This window comes from Cottoperca gobio, chromosome 18 (assembly GCF_900634415.1).
Source record: "Cottoperca gobio chromosome 18, fCotGob3.1, whole genome shotgun sequence".
In the NCBI taxonomy this organism is placed as follows: domain Eukaryota; kingdom Metazoa; phylum Chordata; class Actinopteri; order Perciformes; family Bovichtidae; genus Cottoperca; species Cottoperca gobio.
The window spans coordinates 1,548,483-1,572,488 of record NC_041372.1 but is presented as its reverse complement, the minus strand read 5'-3'; the positions used below and the strand labels follow the sequence as shown (position 1 = coordinate 1,572,488).

The following is a 24,006-nucleotide window of genomic DNA, read 5'->3' as shown; positions in this document are numbered from 1 at the left end:
TTCAAGTGAGAGTGCATTTTGAATAATGTTGATTACCTACAGCACTCATAAACAAACGCTCATATCATTTGACAGCTCTAGCAGATACACATTCCCCAAACAATATCATCACAAAAAAAGTAAAAGGCTAAAAACGTGAAAGCAAAGTTTACACTTTTAAGTTAACTTAAACGTATAATATTCATAATGCACATGGACGGCTTCAAGGCCTTTTGGAGGGGAGCAAGAGTCTGTCATGCATACAAGAACAATACGTGACTTTGTGAGGCAAACCATGTAAGGGAGTCGTCGGGGGGGGGGGGGGGGGGGGTACAATAAGTAGTAATGGGGTCAGAAAGAAGACGTGGCAGCACACAGTGTAAAGGTTAGTCTGCTGGTGCTCCAGTGTTAGAAGTGTGGCTGGCTGAAGGTCAACGAAGACAACATCTTAACGAAGGCTAGAACAATGTACGAATGCTATTCTTCCTCAGGTTTGAACTAATCTCACCCAAAAAGTACATTTGATATGGATAACTAATGCATAACAGACAGGTACTACCGAGTACTGATATAAAACATTTAAAGTCAGTGTTACTGCTCGTGGTATTCAACATATTTAACTGTTAGACTACTTACTCTGTTTCTTAGTGAACCTAGAAGAAAGCTTTTAAGGTCACTTGTAAACGTCTGCATACTTGTATTTACTGCCTGTTAATTGCCCCTGATGTGTAAACAGCCTCCACAGTCTGAACTAGTTACTTGTGCAGGTATATGTTGCTGCAACAAAGGCACGCGCTTCCTGCTGCCTGCCACTAATTCACACAGCCCATTGTGTTGAGCAGACTGCAGCTCTCCAGAGAGGAAATCTAGGGGAACTGCTTGCATTATTAAATACAACGTTTCTCTCACTCAATACTTAATTAATATCCAATTGGATCACGCTCCCCACAGACATAATATTATCCTGCTCATTTGAATATCATTACATTTGTCAAGTCTCGTGGATAACGCTCTAAATACATTATTCTTTCAAGACTTCCTGTGCAGAAACATCCAGAGGAAGTGTATTATCTCCGAGGGCAAGGTTGTTTTTTTAACAGCTTGGTGCTTGACTTTAGTGCCAATTACAACAAAAGGATGGATTTTGCTTAAACTATTTTTCTTTTTATCTTTTGAGAAACTTCAATTGGAGCGAGCACCACGGGGAGAACGTGAGTGTAGTGATGCTTTAAAGTCTCTCTGGAGAGAGAGTCAGCGCTCGTACGGAGCAGCTCTGCATCTATGTAGAGCAGTCAGTTCCAGAGAAATCAATGATGATGCTCTAAATATAATTCATTTTGATAATAGTTTCATCCATTGTTATCCCATTGACCTGCTGTGTTAGTCTTCATAACTAAGCAGGAACACTGACAGGTAAAGGGGAGGACTCAGGCATTAAGAGGTGAACATGCAACCCCCCCCCTTCCACCCACCCCCCCCCTCAAAGATGCAAACATGCACCATCTGTTGAACAGTCAAGCAGTCTGACGAGAACCAGTGGCATTCTCAATGAACAGTGAATGAGCGACAAAGATACAAATGATATCAATAGAAGCAACAAAAAAAAAAGTGGTTTTGTTTGTGGCAAACAAATGAACTTGTTTCTGTTTTGTGTTGTGTTCAAAAAGTTAAAACACACCAACCTTCTCGTAGCTCTGAGGGATGTAGGAAATTTGATGCAGAACAAAATGAAATAAGGAAAGGAGAAAAACAAGGGAAACACAGAGAGTGAAAAGGCCATGTTTCAGGTGCTCAACGCTACTTCAACAGTTCCTGCTGTGTGCGAGGGGCAGGGAGCCCCCGGTGTCTCCCTCATTACAAAGTGACTGCACACCAAGGAATTCTCATTTAATACAAACTCTGCCCAAACCATGTGGTGAGCTTATGATGATAATTCATCTTATTGTATTGTGTATAATGTACTGGATGGTAGTTGATTACAAAAGCTATGAGACTGAAGAGCATTTGTTTATCTGCTGCACATATACATATGCATTAAAAGAGTGAAAGGTCACAGCCTCTGAACAAATGTTACTCGGCCTAAACTTTCTTGCATTTGCTAAAATCATGAAGGTAAATATTTCTAAAAAAAATAGTTTTTTCTATTCAATTGTCCAGCGAGCGTTTGCAATGTCGCCAAACATAATGTCATGTGAAGTGTTCGCTACGTCACAAGTTATTCGACGAAGCGTCTCCGTGTCCCATTTAGCGTCAAAGCTAAACAACATTAAGCGAGCATTAAAAACTAAGCTCATTTTAAATATGGAGTAGGATCATGAAATACTCTCTATATTAGAATTATTGCATTCCAGTTTTAACTCGTATTAATTAATGATTTTTTTAATGTCACTGTCAGTAAAACTAGTGAGATTTAAAGTGTCCTTCCAATGTTGATCAGTAGGGAGGAAAAGGCCATAGAGGATCTGTTCACTGCGGGGGGGGGAAGAGTCAGGACTGACGGAGGAGGCCGCACACCCTCTACTCCCTCCGACAGTCAGGTTTGAAAGGCAATTAGTAGATAAACACAGCAAGCAGTCTGGCCATTGGTGTTAGACTCAGGATTATCAACAGGAGGGACCAGAAACACACAACAGAGCAGATACTGCAGGTTCAAATCAGTGCAGGTAAGTCGAGTGCAAAACAAAAAACCATCCAAAACAAAGCATACTTACAGCGGCCTCACGGGACATGGCCCCTGCATACTTTATTGGCTGATTTAAAAGCTCCTCGTGAATTTTTAAAGAGACGGTTAACATAATGTTTGAGAGAAGCGTGTCAGTGTTGCAACACGTGTTTCCTACCTCTGACATAAAGATTGGCTGGGGCAGAGTAGCGGGTTCCATCGTTGTTGGTCGCCACACACTCATACTTCCCCTGGTCCGACTCTTCGCTCTGCTCTATCTGGAGGGCTCCTGGTTGGGAATAACAAACGGGGTGGTGGAGTGTGTTTGGTTAACATCATGTTGTTCACATCAAGTTCACAAGCAGAAATAAGATAAGTGTTTGACCTCAAGGAGGCCGATATCAGCCCCCTTCATTTCTACTTTGTCCTTTCAAGCCTCAGTAGTTGGACAGTTTGAGGAAAGTTGTTATTAAACAATATCCAATAAACTACATGAATGGAATTTTACGTTCTTGCATGTGTTGCTATAAAGCTATATATTTTCTAAGTTTATCCCCCTCAATAACACAGTCTGATCCACTGGCTCACGTATCCTAGTAAAGTGAGGGATAGCTGCAAATGGTATTCATGCAAGACATTGCAATACACATATAGTGTTCCTCTTAACATGGCTACCAAGAAGGGAAAAGAAAACAACACACAAGAACACACACCTAAGTTATCTTCTGTCTACAACACATTTACCTTGTCGATGACCTCTTTAGAGAAAAAGCCTGATTACTTTTAAGGCTATAGGGTCTAAAAAGACGCCAATGTAAAAAAAGAGTCATAGTTTCACTGTGAAGAATAGGGGCAAGCCCTTCAATATACAACATGTCACTGGACTGGTCAATATGGGGATGAGTGATACCGCTTCAGGGAAACATGGATCAAACAAAAAAAGGTTTACAGTATAAGAAAGCAGCATAACAAGGGAGGACAATTGAAAGAAAGAAATTTCGGTATGAATTTTAGCATATTCAATCACAAATCGAGTCACCTAACTGAATAATTTGGGACTTCATCGAGGTGAAGTAGCTTTCAAAAAATGCAGCCCATACAAAAAAATGAAAAATGCTGCTCATATATGTGGAAAAATGTTAATTGAAGTATTATGTAAGGCGAAACCAACATATAACCCTCTGTAACAAAAGTTTTGACATGCAAATCTTGGCAGAAATGTATGTCGGCACAACTTACAACCTTCTGACAACCCTTAGCTGAAAAATAAAATGCAATTGTATTAGAAGACAAAATTCAAAATATCGACCTGAGCGGACAAGAAGGTAACCAACCACTGCTTTAGCTTGTGAAAGCTACAAAAGACACCCATAAAAATCCACCAATGGGATCAGCAGTGTGGTGTCACATGACCCAGGGAAAAATAGCTTTATGCATCAACAACTCTGCAGCTTCATGTCACACGGCAAAAATGAGCCAATCAGGTCCACGCCAGACTCTACTGTTTGCCTTCCCCAAACCCTGAAGAAAAAAAAGTCAAAAAGTAAAATATTCTCCAAACCCAAGAAAAGTAAGAAAAATAGGTGAAAGAGAAAAAAAAGCACCGTAGAAACTTTATCAAAAAAGTGGTTGTTTGGGCTTTTTTGTAGAGGTACAGGAGAGGAAAGCAAATAGAAGAAATGGAAAAAAAATAGTTTGCAAAGATAGAAAGAACTCTTTGGGAGAAAAAAGCAGAGGAGAGGCAATGTTGTCTTCAGCATGCCTGCGTGACTCCACAGCATCTGTGCATATGTTTTAGTGCTGAACAAGAACAGCTAAGGGGGGAAAAATGCTTGGTTGTTTTAGTTGGACAAAAAGAGGGACACATGATTCGCTATGGCCAAAAAGAAAACAAAAAATGAACGGAAAAAATATAGTTTAAAAAATAATTGTCATTGGATATGCTTATTTGAGCCAAGGCAAGCATATCACAACTGAGCTAAACAGGCTCTTGAAACCAGAAGGAGTAAATAAAGCATAGACACAAACAATGGAGTACAAATTTAGTGAAGGAAACGGGAGAAATAAGAAGGAAGGTCCTGATGAACGTAATGGGATGTGGTCTTGGTGAACAGGACAAAAATGGAAGTGATTCAAGTGAATGAATGGGTTGACAGCAAGAATGAATTTGTATTATTTTCATTCTGTGAACGTCAGTTCAGCACTCTTACCTCTTATTGGTGTACCACCTGGGTGGATAATATGAATGCAAATAAGATTAGAAAGAAGAAGCATTAGTACGAGTAGATAGAGGCTGGGGGGCTTTGGAAGAAGAATCAAATTAGATTGAACAGGGTACGTAAATAAAGGTACGAGAGTAAAAGAGTAAAGGAGAGAAAGAGAGAGAATAAGTATTTTTCTGTACTGGCAAAGAAAGACAGGATTCATCATAGAAAACTCAAGAGAGAAGGACGTGTACATGATGTACCACGGGGAGGTGCCAGTTTGGAAGTGGCAATAGCTTCTGAAGACCATCTAGTGAAGGGAAAGACTTTGAGGACTTTGTGTGTGAGATTGAGAGCAGACATGTTTAAACAACTTGAGATCCCTTCGCTTCACCTGAGCTAAGCAGAGCTGGTCACCTCCCTAACATTCTTGAAATGTCCGAACCTTGTGTGCCGGTGTTAAGAGATACGTGAGATAGTGGTGGGTCAGTGAGTGAGTAACAAACATGTGAGCGCAGGGCTTTACCCAGGTCAGTATGTGACAGTGCTAAGCTGAGTGGTTCTGATCTGACGTGATGCTACAGCTGGTGGTGGACACTGGAACACCGTGAGGTGAGGGGACAGTGTATGTGCCTCTAGTATTAGCCCTGACTGAACTATCTGTTAGTAAAATGCATGCCATGCATTTTAATAGTTGTTGGAAACATGAAATTAGTGGGGGGGTGATGTGTGCTTTAGAGCTAAGCACTTACCAAAGGATTCTGTAGATTTAAAAATATAGAGAGAAGAAAGACAGCATAAGAATATGATTATATTCTTTAAGTGAGTTTAGTTAACAGGTTTCGTTAATGCTTTATCAACTCTACGGGTTAAGTCTACACATTCTGTTGAAAACAAGTCAGCAAGGTTAACAGGTTTAACAAAGGACAGCTGTGAAATCTGAAGACAAGGCGGTCAAACATACAAGACTTAAAATGTACACGTAGTTGTGCGAAGGTGTTGCTTTTAGCTGGCACACAAAGCTACACACTGTGATTTGTGTTATTTAGTTAGAAATAGAATAATCCCTCTGTGTTGCGATATGGAAATCAAACTGGGGGGTATTCAGGCGAATGGATATATTAGGGTCATGTCACAGGCAAATAAAAACAAAGCTGGCATCTACACATTAAAGCAGGGGGCTGTAAAGTCAAAGAATCAAGGGGTAAGGGAGAAGCCTTGTGAAGTTTTACGCACTACTGTGGCTGATTAGTGTCCAGAAACAGATGTTTTTCTTTTACCTAAAGACAATTCTTATGCAAAGCAAATGTTTATTCAGACGAGGTTTTCCCTCTCTCAAAAGTAAAAGTTCAACAAATGCACGATGATTAATTTGCTTTTCTGCACGTTTTCCTATTTTAAAATCACGTGCACTCCTTAGCGGGTTCTGAATGAAGCCGAATGTTGATTATTAATTGTTTAAAAAGAAATGAAGAGGATGGATCCAATAACAAAAAAATACTGCACCAATGCAGTGGAAAGGAAATCAACACAAAACCGCCAAATCATTCATAGTAAACAGTCACAGCAGTGAGCAATGAGGGCAGAAGTTAGGGCAGAAGCCAGCACACACAGAGGGGGGACAATCCCTACAGCCATGACAACACTAGAAGACAAAGGGAGACACACATACAGACAGCACACACCGGGGCGTACAGAGTACAGGACAGGAAGTAGTAGAAACAATGCCATTACCTACAAAATTAAAAGCCAAATGAGAAGTTAAATCATGGGAGGAAGAAGAGGATGAAAGAACAGAGGACAACAGGGGGAGCAGATCAGAGAGAGGACAACGAGAAAGAAGACTCCTTGTTTTGTAATGAAGCTTTCAGCCGAGGAAACATACCTGATCTGAGCTGTTTGATACGGCCATTGTTGTTGGTGGTGTTGACAGGGAGGAAGTCTTTGAACCAGGAGATATCTGGGTCGGGGTTGCCGCTGGCGGCACAGAGCATGGTGGCAGTGCGTGTTCGCTCCACCACTTTCAACTGTGGGCCCATGTCTATGGTGGGGAAACCAGGGGGCAGCTGGTCCTCTGGAAACAGAAGAGACAGAGGTCACACTCAGAGGTCAACGTCCTCCTCAAACCAGAGCTGATGAGGAACCATGAGGCTGCAGAGCATCAGTGTCTGGTCAGATGTACAGGAGCAACATACAAGATGTGTTTGTTACAACGTTGAGTCAATGAAGTAAAGCTGGGCATTGATAATTGATATTGGATGTATTAATAAAGCAAACATTTTCTGTAAAGTCAGGACATTTAACTTGTGACAAAGACACAAACAGCACAGTTCTTAAAGGAGTAGTTCAGGAGTGTTTTCTTTCTTGCTGAGAGTTATAAGAACTTTTACTCTCATATAGTTAAATATGAAGCTGCAGATAGGAGTCATCTTAAAATAATATTTCCCAGAACGTATTCCTTTTAATGACAGAAAGGAAGAAGCCACAGCGGTGAAAGATGTTTTGAGGTGGAGCTGTGCAGCTCTTTGATGATGGCAGGTGGCTCTGCGGTGTTGAATAAGCTGTCTTGTTCCTGCCTGTGTCTCGACTTACTGACAACAAGAACAAGGGGGCGGGCTTCGTTCAGATGTGAGAGAAGATAACTCGCATTGCTCTTTGCTCCAAACATGTTCTTGTAGTAAAAACAAAAGAAAATCAAAGCCCAGAGCAGCTTTGTGTGAAGCTCATGGAAGTATTTCCAGCCTGCAGCAAGTGAAGAGAGGGTGCAGAGTGGAGTTTTCCACACACTGCGAGATCTGCGTATGCAAAGTTAGCAGAGTGTAAATCTGCAAAACAAGAGCTGCTTATTCTGAATCCCAATGAGCTTCATGTGCACCTTTTTTTTTAAGTTTTGCTTTCCCCGCTGTGATATGGCTAATTAGTGTCTTCCGCTGCTCTCGTAAACGGCACCTTTTTGGAAACACTTTCTTCATTAAACTTTCATGAGGAGACATCAGTCTGGAAACAGCTTTGAGATGCCACAGCCTGCAAACAGCCAAACTACAATCATGGCTGCCTTCCAACAATGCTTTTGGGTATCTGGCATGAGGAACCACCTCGATGGATAAATCTTCTCACAAATAGACGGTATTACAAATGACTGACTTCAGACTGAACTGCAAAACTTTCCCATGAAACTCTGTGTCCCTGCGTAAACTCGCCGTGTTGAGGGATGGAAGGGTAGTTTTTGTTGCATGTTATAAAGCGTCCAATCACAACGCAGCTCTTTGGTCAAACTGGTGTAATGAATCCCTGATTTATATAATGCATACTTTCATCACTGGTCATTTTCTTGGCAGCTGTTAGTTATACTGGACGTCTTGGCCCATGCATCCTCATACGCTAAGTCCTTGACATGCTGTGCAATATACATTATATATTTTATCTTTATCCCTTTGAGTATCCATTAAGGTAATGAGAGCCACCCCGGCTTTACCCTTGTTAAAAGTTTGTAGGTGTCTGGCACTGTGTTTGCTTGTTGTTGCACAAAACTGATGTGCTACTCATTAAAACAAAGAGTCCACAGTCACAGTGGCCATATTTAGTTCCCATCATAGTTAAGCTGGATGACGGAACCAATTCTGGTATAAAACATTAAGAAATCTCCCAAATGTCCCTTTTTTCTCGTAAACTTGTTGTTTTGCCGCTGTTCATATCTGCTTTACAGTCATTAACTGTGATTGCATGGTTATGGATGGTGTGTTCTATTAATTTTAGGAGGTAATGTGATAGGCTTCAAGAACTCGATTAGCTATTACACAGTAAAAACAAAACATATACTAAATATTGTGCCGCGATCATCGTCCACCTGAACGTGAGTTTCTGTGTTCTTTTTGCATTTACAATGAACATGTACATTTAAAGAGTAGTTGCATACAATATTAAACATTTAGTGGCACATGAAGGTAGAGCCGGGCTAACAGAAAGGTTGGTCATAGCAACTCATCTCTTCTAAAAGCACCACGTTAACAACCATCAACTGAAGGAGGAGAATAGTCTAATCTGAAAAACTGCACTTTCAAAGGTGCTCATTCAAATGGAGGAAGACGGGGAGGAGGGGGAAAGGGATTAATTGTACGAGCTAGCTCCTGTCCAAGCTCCCTTCAGCCTGTTCAAGGTCGCACAGACAATTAGTCGATTCTACAGTGAGTCAAAAGTATACCTGATCAAACACAATGGCCAGAAGCAAGCCTCGGAGCATGGATGCGTGTTGAATATAGTAATTGGATGTGACAATCCATGCGAACTAAAAAGCAACTCCTGTGAAATTGCAATGTATTCTAAAAACAAAGTGCTCAAGAGATCATCATTTCGCTGTCATTTAAGAAGTCAGAATTGTCCTCGTGCCGCAGTTTTGTAACGTCCCTGGTTATTCCGCTCTCAGGGTTAGGGTTAGGGTATGTTGTAGCTTATGTCAACACGATAGCTTTGCAGACTCATGATCCTGTATAACGTCCAGACAGTGAGTATGTCTGCAGTGGGGCTCACTGATATTGTGAAAACGTATAAAAATGAGGCTGGGTCAAGTGCACAAAGGGCACTTTCACCAAACCCATCTTCCATGTCCTGGAGATTGCTTGTGTTACACAATGCTAGCCCGTAACTCCAGTGCAGGCAGCTGATATGACTCCAGGCAGTACATTTAAAATTAATGATCTGTTACAGAGGTTTCTGGCCTTTTGAATGCATTCTTGCCCAGCCCAGAAATGTATTTTACAGCTGCTTTGTGCACTCGTGCTCATCTAGAATGGCCACAAAGTCATGGCATCACCCGAGAGGTATCTCACAACCTTTCTTGCACAGGAATTGGAATTAAGATAAAAAAAAGGAATAATAAACGGGAGTACTTTGACGTTATCAAGCTCCAGCTCTCAGCTACACCCTCATTTACTTCACACAGAGAATTATCATTGTGATAATAAATAAAGGGAGGGGACTGGAACACATTTGCTAGCTTGTGCTGTGATTAACAACTCGCGCCAACAGAGCTACTGCAGCATTTCCCTCACAAGGCAAAGAGGACAAAATGAAATCAGATGAATCACAATGTAATCCGAGCCGCGGCCTGTTCGCTGTACGTTTTCTTGGAGAAGTCGGGTTATTGACAATGTGTTAAAAGTAACGAATGAAATAATTCATCAACCAGGTTCCAGGCGGCTCGCAGTTTTTCCCATGTGCTATGTTTGCAGTTCCGCTAACAGTCAAGAGGCTGCGAATGATCAGCAAGCAGCTCCTTCATTGCCCCATTAGGAACCCTGAGCTGCATCCCGACACCAGTACACAAGTTTGATTTGCTTGTAGTGCGTTTGCTTTTGAATGTGTGTTTTGAGGCTATGTGAATTGAACACACAGCATCAAGCTACCCTGTACAATATAGGAAAGTCGAAGCTTAAAGGTGAAAAAAAAGTTTTTATTGCAGACTTTCCCCGCTTCCTTATTCTACCTCGCTGAGAGCTGCAATCTCAAGGACAGCGTAAGACAAGGGCAGTTTCTGCTTTACAGACCCGTACTGTATATTCAACAATGGATCTACACACTAAATGAGATGGAAGGGAGAGAAATGCTGAAGTCACCATCTAAAGAAGTGCTGAGCACTGGTGCTTGATATAAAAAGACTCCCAATGACAATTTGCACACATTAGCCAGTGCCAGGCTATCAGGCCATATGAGAGTGCGCTGCCAAGTATGGGAGGAGTATAAAAGGACATTGGCTCAGAAAGTACCTCAGTGAGCAGATTTCTGCTGAAGACATAAGGCCACTGGACATAAACTCAAGCCATTAGCAGATTATATCTATTGATCACTCATACAAAATATGAGCACAAGTGAAATTACATTTCCCTTGCATGAAAACAGTGCCCGTTTCACTATCCAAAATGTTGCTTAAGTGCAGCATAAAGTCAGCGCAATCTGTCGTCATACTGCAGTCACTCCCAATAACAATCACCCCGTCTGTTCAAAGTAAACTTCTCACCTGCTGCGGCGTAATGGCTTGAGTGACAAACTCAAGTAATATCCTCCTTGTTTAGGCCCTAATTAAATAAGCCTAATTGAGTCTCAACAGATAAAGGTACCATTCAAACGTGATCTGTTACTGTTTGTTTACTGTTGGCTCGGTTAGTGCTGCAGCGAGGCTCTCGTGTGTGCGTGTGCGTGTGTGAGGTGATGTTGACGAGGCATGAAAGGACTAATGCAGTTGCATCTATGGAGTGGAATTCATTAAAAAGATAGTGGAACCAGACGGTTTGATATCTCCTCAGATGTTGTGGGACATTTGAATCTAAAAGCATGTCCCTCTCTCGTGCACTGTACACCGTACACTATACACCGTGCACTGTACACCGTGCTGCCACTCGGCGTCTTCGGTCAATCATAGACTGTACACAGAAAACAGCATTTTAACAAAGCAATTACTTGGTTTTGCTCGATTTTGGTAGTTTAATATTGTGCTTAAGCTCGTGGTGCACATTTGCCACTTGAATAGTGGGTTATGAAGTCAAAATGCAATATCTTTGATTGTGTAGTAAAACAAAAGCAATAAAAAAGATTGAAAAACAGAGTTTAAATCTGATCCTTAAGTCTAATTAACTGAGATGTGAATGTCAGAGGAAAATAAGCCTTTGTTGCACCAAGCTTTCCAAGTGAGGCCATAAAAACATAAACCTTTCCGGTCACATTCTGGCTTTAATTCTGTGGCTGCTGCACAAAGATTGGAATCGGTCCGACCTTTTCTTCCCAAGCGGAACAAGACTTTTCACCCGGCAGCTGAGGTTATTCTTCAGGGGAAATCCCTGCGGGCCATAATAAGATATATTTGAGTGGATACAATCTGCTCAAAGAGGCTGTCACAGGTCACTTGCTGTGGCAGCGTGGTGGAGAAAAGTGCGTGTCAAGACGTATTGTTGTTTGGGGAGCCGAAGATGTGTAGGAATTTGGGACAGATGTCTTCAAGTATGACACTTCCATTTTACACTCCTTTTTCCTCTGCCCTTAAGATTATCCTTGCCCAGTTTACGAATCAATCTGATTCTCGCTAACCCTCCCCAGATAAGGTTTCAGCCAGAACAAAAAGACGAGCCACAAAACATTACCCGTGGACTGTGACAGCTCTGCTTTTTTTTCTCTCCGCAGCCTCAGACATTTCCCCCACCGCACCATAGCATATCATTTCAAGTTGAGGGACATCGATTAAAGCCTTTTCCACGCTCAAAAATCCAAAAGAAGTGAGAAAGAAGATAGGAGAAGTTAGCGGGGTTAGGGTGCTCATCGTGTTAATCATACAGCACTCTGCTGCTCACAAGGACGTCATCTGAATTGGATTGTTTCATGGCGTGCTAATGCATTAGCTGACCTAGATTGAATTAGGACGTGGTGGTTTATAAACTAGTGAAAGGTGATTAATAAAGAAAATAACTCCATGCGTACAGTTAAAGGTTAAGGATGAAAGCCTTGCAGAAGAGCAGGAACATCACAGCAACGGAAATGTAATCCTGACACGCATAAATACATTACATTTAACCACACATTTGGTGTTTGTAGCAGAAACCTTTTCTTTAAATGAGATTGTTGATTTGAAAACATTAACGTGGCAACATTGTCCTTTATAATTTGTTTGCAGTTCTCGTTAATACATCCGCTCAGCGACGACCTGAATCCTCTTCAACAAAATGTTCTGTTCGGCTCCCGTTCAACTGACGTATTCAATTATTTTTTTTTCTTTGGCATGGGAGAGGGAACTGTTAATTATGCTTTTGTTTTCACACAAACAAAATTACTCAACCAAACGTAAGAGCTCTTGATTAACAAAGGCAGACAGCAATTCCATTTTGTGCCAATTCTATGACGGCATCTGTTTTTCCTCTTTCCCTCTCTCTAATGTTTCACCACTTTCACCCACATAATTGTTGATTTCCTTGCTCTACTTATAAGGTACACTTAAAAGCTGTGGTGAAAAGGTGTGCTTTTGCAATCGAGCAGCTACTGATTGGCAGCTTCTACATCTGAGCCCACCCTTTGCTTTATCAGCTACCTGCAGCTTGGTTAAACTCTCTCAACATTGGACTCAGACAGAGTTGCTTCTCTCAACACTACATCCATCATTCTGCCTATAAACTTTAACAGAGGTTGTAGTTGTCCCCAAATTTACCGTTGGACCAGAGCAGCCAATACTTTGTCTGGCTTGTATTTCCTACATTTCATTCTATTGATGTACTTTTCTTTTGTAATACTCTTAACTTGGTTTCTACGTACGATGCTGCTTTAAACAGCCGCAGTACGTCGCCCTGGATGAGACACGTTTTGGTGACTACTGCACACACACTTGGACATTGTCGTCAGCGTATTGGAGTACCTGGAAGTAGATGACATGGCGTGTTGAGGCGTCTGACTTCAGAGAATCCAAAGCCTGTATTTATCTGGTTGATACATCCCGATGCTGTTTGGCCCACATGTTGTCCAGTCTAAATAAGATTAGCTTTTTTTCCCCCCCTAGAGCTTCCTTTGAGACACATTTCCCAAATAAGGCTCCCGGCACCTGCGCTGGTTAGATATATCTTAGGTAATCCGATAATGGGAAAAACAAAATGCTCAGCACTCTCATCTAATAATGTGTGTTCGGGGACGACTCTGAGATTCATCTTCCCCACTTTGTTAAGGGTTCACAGGCTGGTGAACTCTGAGTCAACCTCCACACTGTTTTAAAACACGGCGTGTATCTCCACTAATGTGCCTTTTTTATTATTGCACAGACTGGAAAAGTCTCCCAATTATTCGCCGGGGGCCTTAGTGCTTTATGTGTCAGAGACTGAGATGAACTGATATGAGAAAATGTTAAGTGGCAAGGCATGACTGCTTTCCAGTTTAAAAGTGTGTGTGCAGGACTCGCAGGTCAGAGTGATATCTCGCAGAGTCGAGAGCTTCACTATGATCATTAATCTCCACCGCCAATACAAATGTATGTTTTAATCTTCATACTACCGTTGATGGAGTGAGTCTACTTTGTGTGTCGAGGCTCTAATGTCTGAACCATCTCGTAGATATTAGGCGACTTTAGTTCACCTGGTCCATGTTCTGCTCACGGCTTTTAGAAAACTAGAACATAAACAACATATGTTTTGCGAATGTGCCCCAGTATTCTGTATTTTATGCACTGAAAATGTGGGTTTTTCAGGAAAATGTAGCTGAGGAAAGCATGCTTGAGTTCATTAGTTGATTCTGCAGGTACAGAGCACACTAATGCACATTACTGTGAATGTGCCACAGCTGGCTCAAGGGGCTAATTCCAATTTACTATAATAGTTTTAAGAGGAGCAGACCCACTCCAACCTAAAGTGGGATTAAGTTTCACTATAGTTTGGTCTCTCTAAAAGGTAGCTCAGTAATTTGCTGAACAAATACAGTTTCTTTGAGAACATGGTTAATACCTGAGGCCTGACAACGAGGGACCGTCTCGTATCTACTAAAGTTTTATTTTACCCCTGTTGCCTAAAGGAGCGACATAGGAATGCGTCGTGAAAGACTCTTCAGTGTGTTCCTGTGATGACGAACGTCGGAGCGAAACACGGGAGGAGGAAGGTGGAGGCACAGAAAGCTCTCGTAACCCGAGGTTCATGGCGCTCTGTCTCGGTGAAAAATAGCGGCGTCTCCCCCCTTTGCCCCGCGCTGATTGTTTCTTCCATAAATCCCCTTTGAGATTGTATAATTAATTGAATGCTGCTTATTTGTCATTAAAACCCCCTCGCCTAATGCCTGAGATTATGAGGAAACCATTGTAGAGCCCATCTATTAATCACCAGTCCCCCAGAAAAACCTTCACAGATGAACAATTCCAGTCGTTCCTCATTCTGCATGACATTGGCTAGAGCTAGTTGTCGACGTACATTGTGTCTTTTAAACACTTGAAAATATCCTCCAACTTAAAGTACAGTCATGCGTGATCACACGATACTTATCAAGTCGACTCTTTAACCCTTTCATATCCCTGACTGCACACTGAGAATGTCTGAATGCAGCTTCATAGAGAAGCAGTTGTTGGGATTTTGAAATGAGAAACACGATCCAGGTCAGAAACTTTGAAATGACTCCACCTGGTGTTCCTCCAAGCCCGCCGTACCCCATAGACATGTGTTATTGCCATCGCTGCTGGGGCAGATTGGATCAGCCGAGCAGAGGGCACGCTACGGAGATGTACGCCACTTCTGGCAAGCCGCCCCCAACTCTCCCTAGGCCCCATTTCATTCATAAACATGACGGATTAGCTGTGATATTCCTCCACTTACAACATAAGCGAAGGGAGATGGAGGAATAGAATAAAATCAGAGAGTTTTGGTGTCGGATGGCCCTGAGGGGTAGTGCTACAAAGGATGGGTAAAGAGGGAGATGAAAAGGAGAGATGAAGCAGGAAGGGCGGAGAGGGGGCTTTCTCTACAGGCCTGGCTGGGCAAGCAGCAAGGCAGGCAGGAAGCCAGGCACAAAGCTCTATTTACGCACAGATGACCCCCCTCCCATGCACACACACACACACACACACACACACACACACACACCCTCTTATTGCTTTACAGACTACATGTCAGCTCAGCCAGATGTACTGTTCTGAGTAAAGATCACCTGGGGGGAAGGTGGAGAGGGAGCTTCTTCTACCTACAGTCTTGTCTTTCTCCCACACGCTTCTTTGCCGTAGTCACTGACTTCATCTGCCTCGATGCAGTCGCAGCTCATCTGAGACTTTAAAAGATGCGTGATGTTAAAGACTCTCCCTCGATCTGTCTTTGTCTGTCTCCCGCCTTCTCTGCCTTCTGTCCCGCTCCCACCCTCTTCTGGATTTCACTTTGCATATTCCATTTGCTGGTTGTTACCTTGAGCAATGATTCAATTTACTTCAGAAAACAGTTCCCCATTTATTCAGAGTTGGGGGAAAGAAAGAAAAGAACTTCTGCTCCTGTCATCTTATCTGCCATCAGCATTTCTTCCCTGTTATTATTAGTAATATTCAAAGGAGGAGGAAGAAAACTATTTGACAATCACAAAGCTGAAATGAACGTCGCTTACTTTCTCTCAACTCCCTGAAACGAACCTCGGGAAGCCTCTTCTTCTTTTATAGCCTGTTCTTAGCAGTCCATCAGCCCTCATCTGATCCTCTTGAGTGCATTAAACATTCACCAATAAAGAGGACGTGGCAGGGAATATACAAACATCCACACACTACCTGATCCTCAGAGACATCCCTGTCACTTTGAAGCATACGCTGCCAGACGTCTGCTCTGTTTTCATGTTTCACCCTCTTACCGCCCACCTGGGAGGACTGTATGAAGCTTGATGTGTAAAAGTTTAATAAAGTATACGTTTGTCATAAAATAAAATGGAACTATTTAGGTTGACTTGTTTGTTTTTCGTATTTTCAGGGGAGGCAGATGAAGGCCGACGGCAGAAGCTGGAGCCGGCAGGAGCTCGAGAGTATCGGCAACCAGGTGAGTCTTCCCACCGGGCGGGGCGGGGGGGGGGGGGGGGAGAGAGAGAGAGACAGAAGGCAACACTGTGAGACGCTGCGTCGCTTCGTTAACCTTCATGTACTATACATTCAGAAGCAGGCGGGTCAGTTTGATCAAACAGCCGTTTCTAATACTTTAGCTTTGATTGTCATTTGTGTTTTTACAGAACACTTTTAGCACTTTGTGCGCAACAGTGCCGGATATCTTTTCGGGTCACGGCCCCCCGCCCCGGTAATCTTTAATCTGAACATGGTATCATCCGACTCGGGCGCGAGGACACTGGGAGACTTGTGGTTTAAATGTCGGAGGAAACCAACTTCATACAAGTTCACTTCCTCCTGAGAAAGGGAAAACCTTGCACCAGCCATCTCAATAATTGATGCAGCTAAAAGCTTACTACAGGAGAGTAGAGAGATTATTCATGCTCGCTGACGTCCCACAGAAAAGGACCTCTTGGCTCACAAAGAGCCTTAATGGAAGCTGGGTTATATCAGGCTTCTCTAATTCATCAGACGGGCTGTGTGTGTGGCATTCTGTCATTATGAAAATGATTTTATTGAGGCCACATGTTTTAAGATTTGACAGCTGATGAAACTTGTGATGAGAGAATGTTCCTCTCGTGCAGCCACAACACATCTAATTAGCCCTTCACTCTTCTTTGCTGTGCTGAATATCATAATGTATAGACAACTAATTACACCCAAAAAATGTCTCAGTCCAAAGTTGTTTGCTTGTAATTAGCGAGGAGCCTCACGCAGCTTGAGAAGCTTCTGAAGATCATTAGAAGCATTACAGATGACCCCGCAGTGCCCAATTAATCTAGTAGAAAATGACTTTTGAGTGCAGCTAAGATCAAAGCTACTAACATCAGCACCCCGACTACCTGGCTTCAGACTCGCTGCTCGTTTTATGACCTTGTGTCAAATCCAGCCGCTGGAATATTTCTGTTATGCTCTGCCATATAGTGCATCACGTGTAATCCAAAGATAAACCCGTCTCCACCGGCGCTGTGAGGTCGCAGTGGAGAGCAGGGACTTCTAAGACCAGCGAGGGAAACGAAAAACAAACAAACATTTGTCTGAATCAATAATTAATAATTCAGCAGGCTGTGTTTACTGGTATTGAAACAAATACAGAGCCACAACACGCAGAGTTATCTATCATGTTCACGGTGCAGTCCAAGCCTTTGTGGCTCCAGCAGATGTTTCCTCACACACTATGCAGACTGGAAAGTCTCACATCCATCTTGTTGGCAGCGGTTGAGCCTTAAATCATCTGGCATAGTATACAGATTCTGATTGGCTCCCTCTGTTAACCACGCAGTAAGATATAAGGGGGTGTGGGGAATGTTTGTCTTTTTTCTTAGAAGAGATCAATTTCTGTGGGGACAGTCAGCTCCATCTTCTTAATTACAATAATGAATAACTTGTCATCATGGGCTCCATGTCCGTGACGTATGAGAGAGAGAAGTTGGGAGGTGAGGGGAGAGTAGCATCGAGTCAAATCCCAAACAATAACTCTGGCTGTGGACAATGTTCTGAAACATCTAATGGACATGTAGATAATGTCCAGACGATAGACAGTGGCAGCTTCTGTATCACTAACAGTGACGGGAACGTTATGTTTAAAGTCCTGCACACTGTCAGAGGATGAATCAATGGACTGACCTCTCAGGTTGTACGATTCCCTTCAAGATAAAATGCTCCAGGTAGTTCAGAATGCCGGGTTTTATATGTAACAAGAGAGTTCATCTCCAACGGTGATTCAGCAAGTTTTCACCATTTTTGGAGGAAAACTGTATTTTTCTATCAGAAATTGAGTTTCATGCGGCAGCCCAGGTGTTGCCATCTACAGAGCTCCTGCCTGTAAACCAGTGAATTGTATGGCAGCTGCTGGCCCCCTGCAGCCATGTACAATGGTCACTTGCTTCATCCCCACTGCGTCCCGTGCTCCGACAGTCCGAAACAGCTCATACTGCATTTATGTTGCGAAGCAATTTGAACATGCAGACCAACTATTGTTAGATCTTAAACATTATACCATGAGGAAATGGTGCATAGATTTCTACGGTTTGTATCTATGCAGCAGGTGCACATAGTCTATGTTGACCAGCATCTTATGGATATCTGGTAACTTGGCTTGGAATATAAATTAAGCAGCTTTTGGTGTCCTTTATTACGCGTGGAGAGCATTTTTCCCGTGACAATGACAAAGAGCCGAGTGCATGCATTGTCTATGAATAATCACTGATCATGTAGCAGCGCTTTCATAGTATGTGGAAAGATCCGTCTCAGCTACACGGCTTTGACCGTGCCATAGCTCCATTCCATACAAATGGAAATGATGCATTCTGTTTTTCCGTCACAGGAGAGCGGCTTCCCATTTTCTGCTCCCACTGTCAAGTTGTGCACAGCTGCATAAGTTTGCACGCTTGTGTGTGTGGCACAGGAAATGGCTGTTGACAGCATAATGGGAGTGTGAGGATGCAATATAAATCCTTAATCATGCCTGAATCATAAACTGCAGCACTCACATCCACACATCATTCTGCTGGAACCACTGCGAGCACAGGCTCTCGACCCTGTCAGGCGTGTTGGATACATTTTTGGGTATTTCTTATAGTTGAAATCCAAATATTCTCATTAGAGGGCTCATTCATAAATGCCATCGATACCACTTCACTGAAATCCTATTCTAGTCATGACTAGATTTAATTTCTCAATCTCTTCCTGTCATTCTCAATTGTCAAAAGCAAATCATGGCTACCTTAATTCAAACACACGAGTTGCATATGAGTCGGGTCATCTCATAGTTAATCAAAACAGAGGGCGCAGAGAAAGTGCAGTGAGGAAACGCGCGGCTCACGCCGTGGCCTCGCAGATTTGACTGGGAACATCATTAGGGTTCGCCTTTCATGCAAATATCTTCCCTAAGCTTGGAAGTTCATTACTAATGGCGCTTCCCATCAAGTTAGAGACCCATCCGAATACTAATATCCTCCAGTACTTTGGATGTGTCACCTCGAGTCCCCTCTTCTCATAGCATGGCAATTACAACAATGTGCTTTTCCCTCATGGAATTAGGCGTCGTCCCCCCATCCCCCCCCTCCCCTGTGGCGAGCGTCCCCCAGCAGATGCTTTGCAGTCGTTTCCACAGACCGTTGGAGCCCAAATGAACTAAACAAACAGTCACTTTATATGTATTAGGCCTGGTGTAGTAGCACTTATGTGTTTGCTTCATTTATTTATCTCTCCAATCCTTCATGTACACGTTCAGTACGTCTCCACTAAAAGAGCCAGAGGAGGAGATAAATAATGTTTGCTGGTCATCAACAAATGTGCAGATGCAGTTTATGTCATGTGGAAAGACGAGTATAAAAGCAGCTGTTTTATAGTAGTGTAGAGTAGTTTTAGGAAAGAGGGAGCTTTTTGGTCTCTTAAATAATATATAATGCCTCCTTCAGGTAACCTTGTGTTACCTCCAGTTACCCTGACAGCAGCTCGGTCATCGTTGAGTAAGGGAGGAACTCACTTTGGCTTTTTACAACTGGAAGTTCTAACTGTTTGAATGTAAACTTAAATAATACGGCTCGCTAGAGTCTCTATTATTATAGTAATGCTTGACGTCCTTGTCTGTCGCATCATTTTCCTTTTGTTTGTATTTGATTTTCATCTTGCTTCCTTTCCTTTGTCTGTCAAGCTATGACTGATATCACTGCTCATAGTAATTAGTCAGTTCTTTTGTTCATTATTTGCTTGTTAAAGGCATCAGTACGTACGTGTGTGTGTGTGTGTGTGTGTGTGTGTGTGTGTGTGTGTGTGTGTGTGTGTGTGTGAGACGTTAGACCTACCAGACTCTGTAAACATTCTGTAAGTGCTCGACCTGGGTACAGGTTGTTCCACCAGGGTAGTGAAATAAACATCTATTACATATAAATCTTGCAGATTATTATCTAATGATTCAGAATGCCCGTATTGTGGGTTTGAATGTATCCAGCAGAGGCGACGTGAGGACGGGGAGCACACCCTTTTTATTTGCACCAAAGCCGAAAAAGAAAAAGCTTTTCCCTGTTTTTCTTTTCTCTTTTTTTCCCAGTGCGTGATAGGCCTATACTCACCTTCAATACATTGATGGGAGAGGAGAGTGAGCAGAAGAGCAAAATGGAAATAGTAATAAACATGGTAATGCTAGGCTGTGGTGTGTGTGTGTGTGTGTGTGTGTGTGTGTGTGTGTGTGTGTGTGTGTGTGTGTGTGTGTGTGTGTGTGTGTGTGTGAGAAAGGGAACAGGAAATGTGCACACTATTGCATGTGAGCGCTGGCACACACACACTCTGTTCCAGAGTAAACAGCAGAGAGCTGCATGTGAACGTGCCACCTTTCTCTGTCAGTCGGCCTCTGGAGACGGTGCAAAGGCCCCTTTTGTTGGCTCATTGGTGAGATAAGAAGCAGGAGGGGGGGGGGGGGGGCTTCAGAGACTCCTAGAGCCAGCTTTCTTTCTATAGGATGGAAGCACCCCTCTCAATAGAAACTCATTTGCCATGTTGTGTAATTGTGCTACATAATGGAGCACACCTCATTCAGGCAGCCCAAGGCTTTTTTCTGAAAACCATTTTCTCCATTCACAGCCAAACAAGTCCTGTTTCAGGGAGATATTACTCAGCCTTCTGAGCTCAGGGCCAACACATATTTGCCTTTGAATGGAATGTTGTGTGTAATCAAGATAAAAATGTACTTATTGCTTATTAGAAAAGAGGCACTGTCAATCAACTTGATATGTGTCAGCGGACTTTTATTCTCACTGGAGGTAAACAGAGTGGCTGACCTTTCCCGCTGCACTGTTATACATGTTTAAAAGATGCTGCACAAACAATGTTATACTAAATCACATGAGAATACACTGCTTTATTTTATACACGGCCAAAAGAATATCAAAGCTGAAGTGTGGGGATGAAAAATGACTGATTTGAACATTATTGCTGAGCTTTTCCATTAAACCACCGCAGGCTAGCAATGGATGGCTATTTGCATAATTTAACTGGCATCTTAATTATTGTGTCAGGACTCTGTATGCAAATGACTTAAGTCACTTAGAAACGGAAACTTACTTGGCTAAATGGCTAATGGACTAAATTGCATCACGTTAGAATACACAACGTGAGTGTAGCCAGGGTCTCTAATTGGGTTTGACTTGTGCGCTGCGACAGTAAGACGACAGGACAAATATAAAACACTTAAACGCAAACTTACCTGTGTTAGCTGGGAGAAAAAGGGCATGTTAGTGGGGGGTGTTTTTTTGTCTTTTGGGTCTGCTGAGAATGACCTACCACGTAAAACAGTGAGTCTGGTGGTAGCACTCGTCTCTCCAACACTGTTGGAGGCGACGCATTCATATATGGCTTCATCTCGGGGCGTGCGCAAAGGCTGAATTCTTAGCACTGAACCAGATCCGTCGTCGAACTCTATCACCTGCAGGTGCGAGAGACAGGATATGTTAAAGGAGATTTTATGGTTCACGACGGGCGAGAGTCCTTTTCCTGCAGAGGAAAAACACAAGACTGTCGAGGACATTTGGCTAACAACACTGATGGGGACACGATGAGCTTCCTATGACACAAACAGATCTGCCTCTCTTACACTGAACCCTCGTGATGTTCATCTGTGAATACTGTGTTTGTATACTGTGCATGGACTAACAGGTGTTCCCAGTTATGTGTTCAGACGAGCTGTCTTTTAGTTACTTCACTTCTCACAATCTAGTAATGTGCATTAACTGGTAAAATAATCGATGCGGATAACTTTAAGAATGGGGAAAGTTGTCGTGGTCAGAATTGTCTGGTTGCAGAGGGAAATTTAAATCCGAATGTGTCCCACTCTTAAAGTTAACGTTCTTATCCTTAGAGATGTGTCACACTGGACTGAGTCGATGGGACAGAAACACGAACAGTTAAAGGTGGCTTGATAAACGTTACGGACAGTCGTACCATGAGGTGAGATAGGGCTGCTCGATTATGGCAAAAACTTTTATGATCAATATTGAGATCAGGATTATTTAACAGGATTACTCATTGATTTAGGAAACCTCATAGATTTAGAGTTAAATGCTTCAAACTGGTGCACTTTGAAAGCTAAATTAAGAGTCTAGATTTCTGAGGAACATTGTGTGCTCTCGTTTTAATCATAAACTCATTGGTTGTCTAGATATTAATGGTGATGACACGGCAAAAAAAGTCACGCCCACAAAGCGTGGTCAACGAGACGGGTTTGTGTTTAACGACAGGTCGGCTGGGTTGCCGATATCGACACAGAAGGCACTGAAGACAGTCTGCCCCGGTCGATAGTCGCGCCGGGAGCAGGGGGCCCCCGTCCCTCCCCAGAGCCGCGAGCACCCCGTGCCTTTCCACTCGGGGATCCTCCGTCACCAATAATCGTTTTATCTCGATTACGTTGTTTTCATAATCGTTGGAAGCCAAAGTTGAAATAAATGTATTGTTTGAATAAAGTATATTAGATTAATCGCCCAGCCCTAAGGTGAGATAGTGGTACAAAAGACAGGACCGACTGTATTAGACGAACGACACATAACATGTTCACAAACAGGTGTTTGTTGTAGCTTATTCAGCTATTTGTGCATGCTACATGTTGGATACTCACTGATCTTAGAAAGCCCTGTGTCATAACTCAATGTCTTTTAAGCATAGAGGTACATTTCAACAAAGATAAACCTGACCTCCACTTTGCAAACGTACACACGCACACGCACACACACACACACACACACACACACACACACACACACACACATAGAGGCCTCCAAACATTTTTTACAGTTCACAATATAAATATCTGCGCACGTTAGTTAATGATACATTTCAACATTTCATCGGCCAGGCGATAGCGGTGTTGGGATTCAAGCGGACAGCAGGTGATGCTGGAAACAGCCTCCTTTCTTTTTAGAATTAGAAAGGAAGTTGTGAGGAAATGGAGTTTTGTTAGAAGATGAGGCGGCAGTGCATGATGCAGCTAGCGAGCCCTGTGAGGCAATGACAGGATGAAAACTAGCCTGTTAGCATTCAGCTCAACGTGCGATGCAGACGCGATGAATTCTGATAAGATTAGATTTCTGTGGGACGCAAAGAAGAGGCTTGAAGATGTCTCCAAGCTCTGCTAAGCCATCGCTGCTGTGCAGTAGCAGGCAAATAATGGCATCCAGAGCAGAGGCGGGAAAAGAAGTGACACCATGATAGTCCCGAGGACTGACACAGAAATTAATAGAAATCTTATCAGTGTTCTGCGATGATGTTATTTCTCATGGGTATTGAGCCCAAGTGCAGATTAAAGCTGGCCAGAAATCAAAGCTTCAGCCAGAATAGGAGGGTCTGACATGCATGTAGATAAGATGCCACAAAGCAAAAGGATGTTTCCAAGTGAAAGCGCTACTTTCACTTTACATAAAGCTCGCAAATGTGGTATGATGCTAATGTAGGTATCTGGGTCACACCACACGTTATTATTTTTTACTTTCCAATTGCTCTTTTCATGTCTTTCATGTAATTACAAATCTGTCCCCAGATATTTTGTGTACTTGCTCATTAAAACTCATGCATGTTTAAAAACCTGGCCAGCACGATTATTA

The 24,006-nt window shown here is 42.7% G+C and overlaps 1 protein-coding gene across 41 annotated transcripts in view; it reads right to left on the bottom strand.

Moving 5' to 3' along the window:
- The window catches only part of LOC115023600 (receptor-type tyrosine-protein phosphatase delta), a 191,153-nt gene that overhangs the window by 40,450 nt on the left and 126,697 nt on the right, over positions 1–24,006 (bottom strand). For 23 of the 41 annotated variants that reach the window (XM_029454716.1, XM_029454728.1, XM_029454721.1 and 20 more), the window contains 6 exons: positions 21,698–21,839; positions 6,731–6,919; positions 5,598–5,606; positions 4,852–4,869; positions 2,820–2,930; positions 1,662–1,673 (listed from right to left, as the gene is read on the bottom strand). In XM_029454716.1, coding sequence (XP_029310576.1) covers positions 1,662–1,673; positions 2,820–2,930; positions 4,852–4,869; positions 5,598–5,606; positions 6,731–6,919; positions 21,698–21,839 — 481 coding nt within the window. The remainder of the gene's footprint in view (positions 1–1,661; positions 1,674–2,819; positions 2,931–4,851; positions 4,870–5,597; positions 5,607–6,730; positions 6,920–21,697; positions 21,840–24,006) is intronic. The other 18 variants (XM_029454727.1, XM_029454729.1, XM_029454754.1 and 15 more) reach the window with 3 other exon arrangements.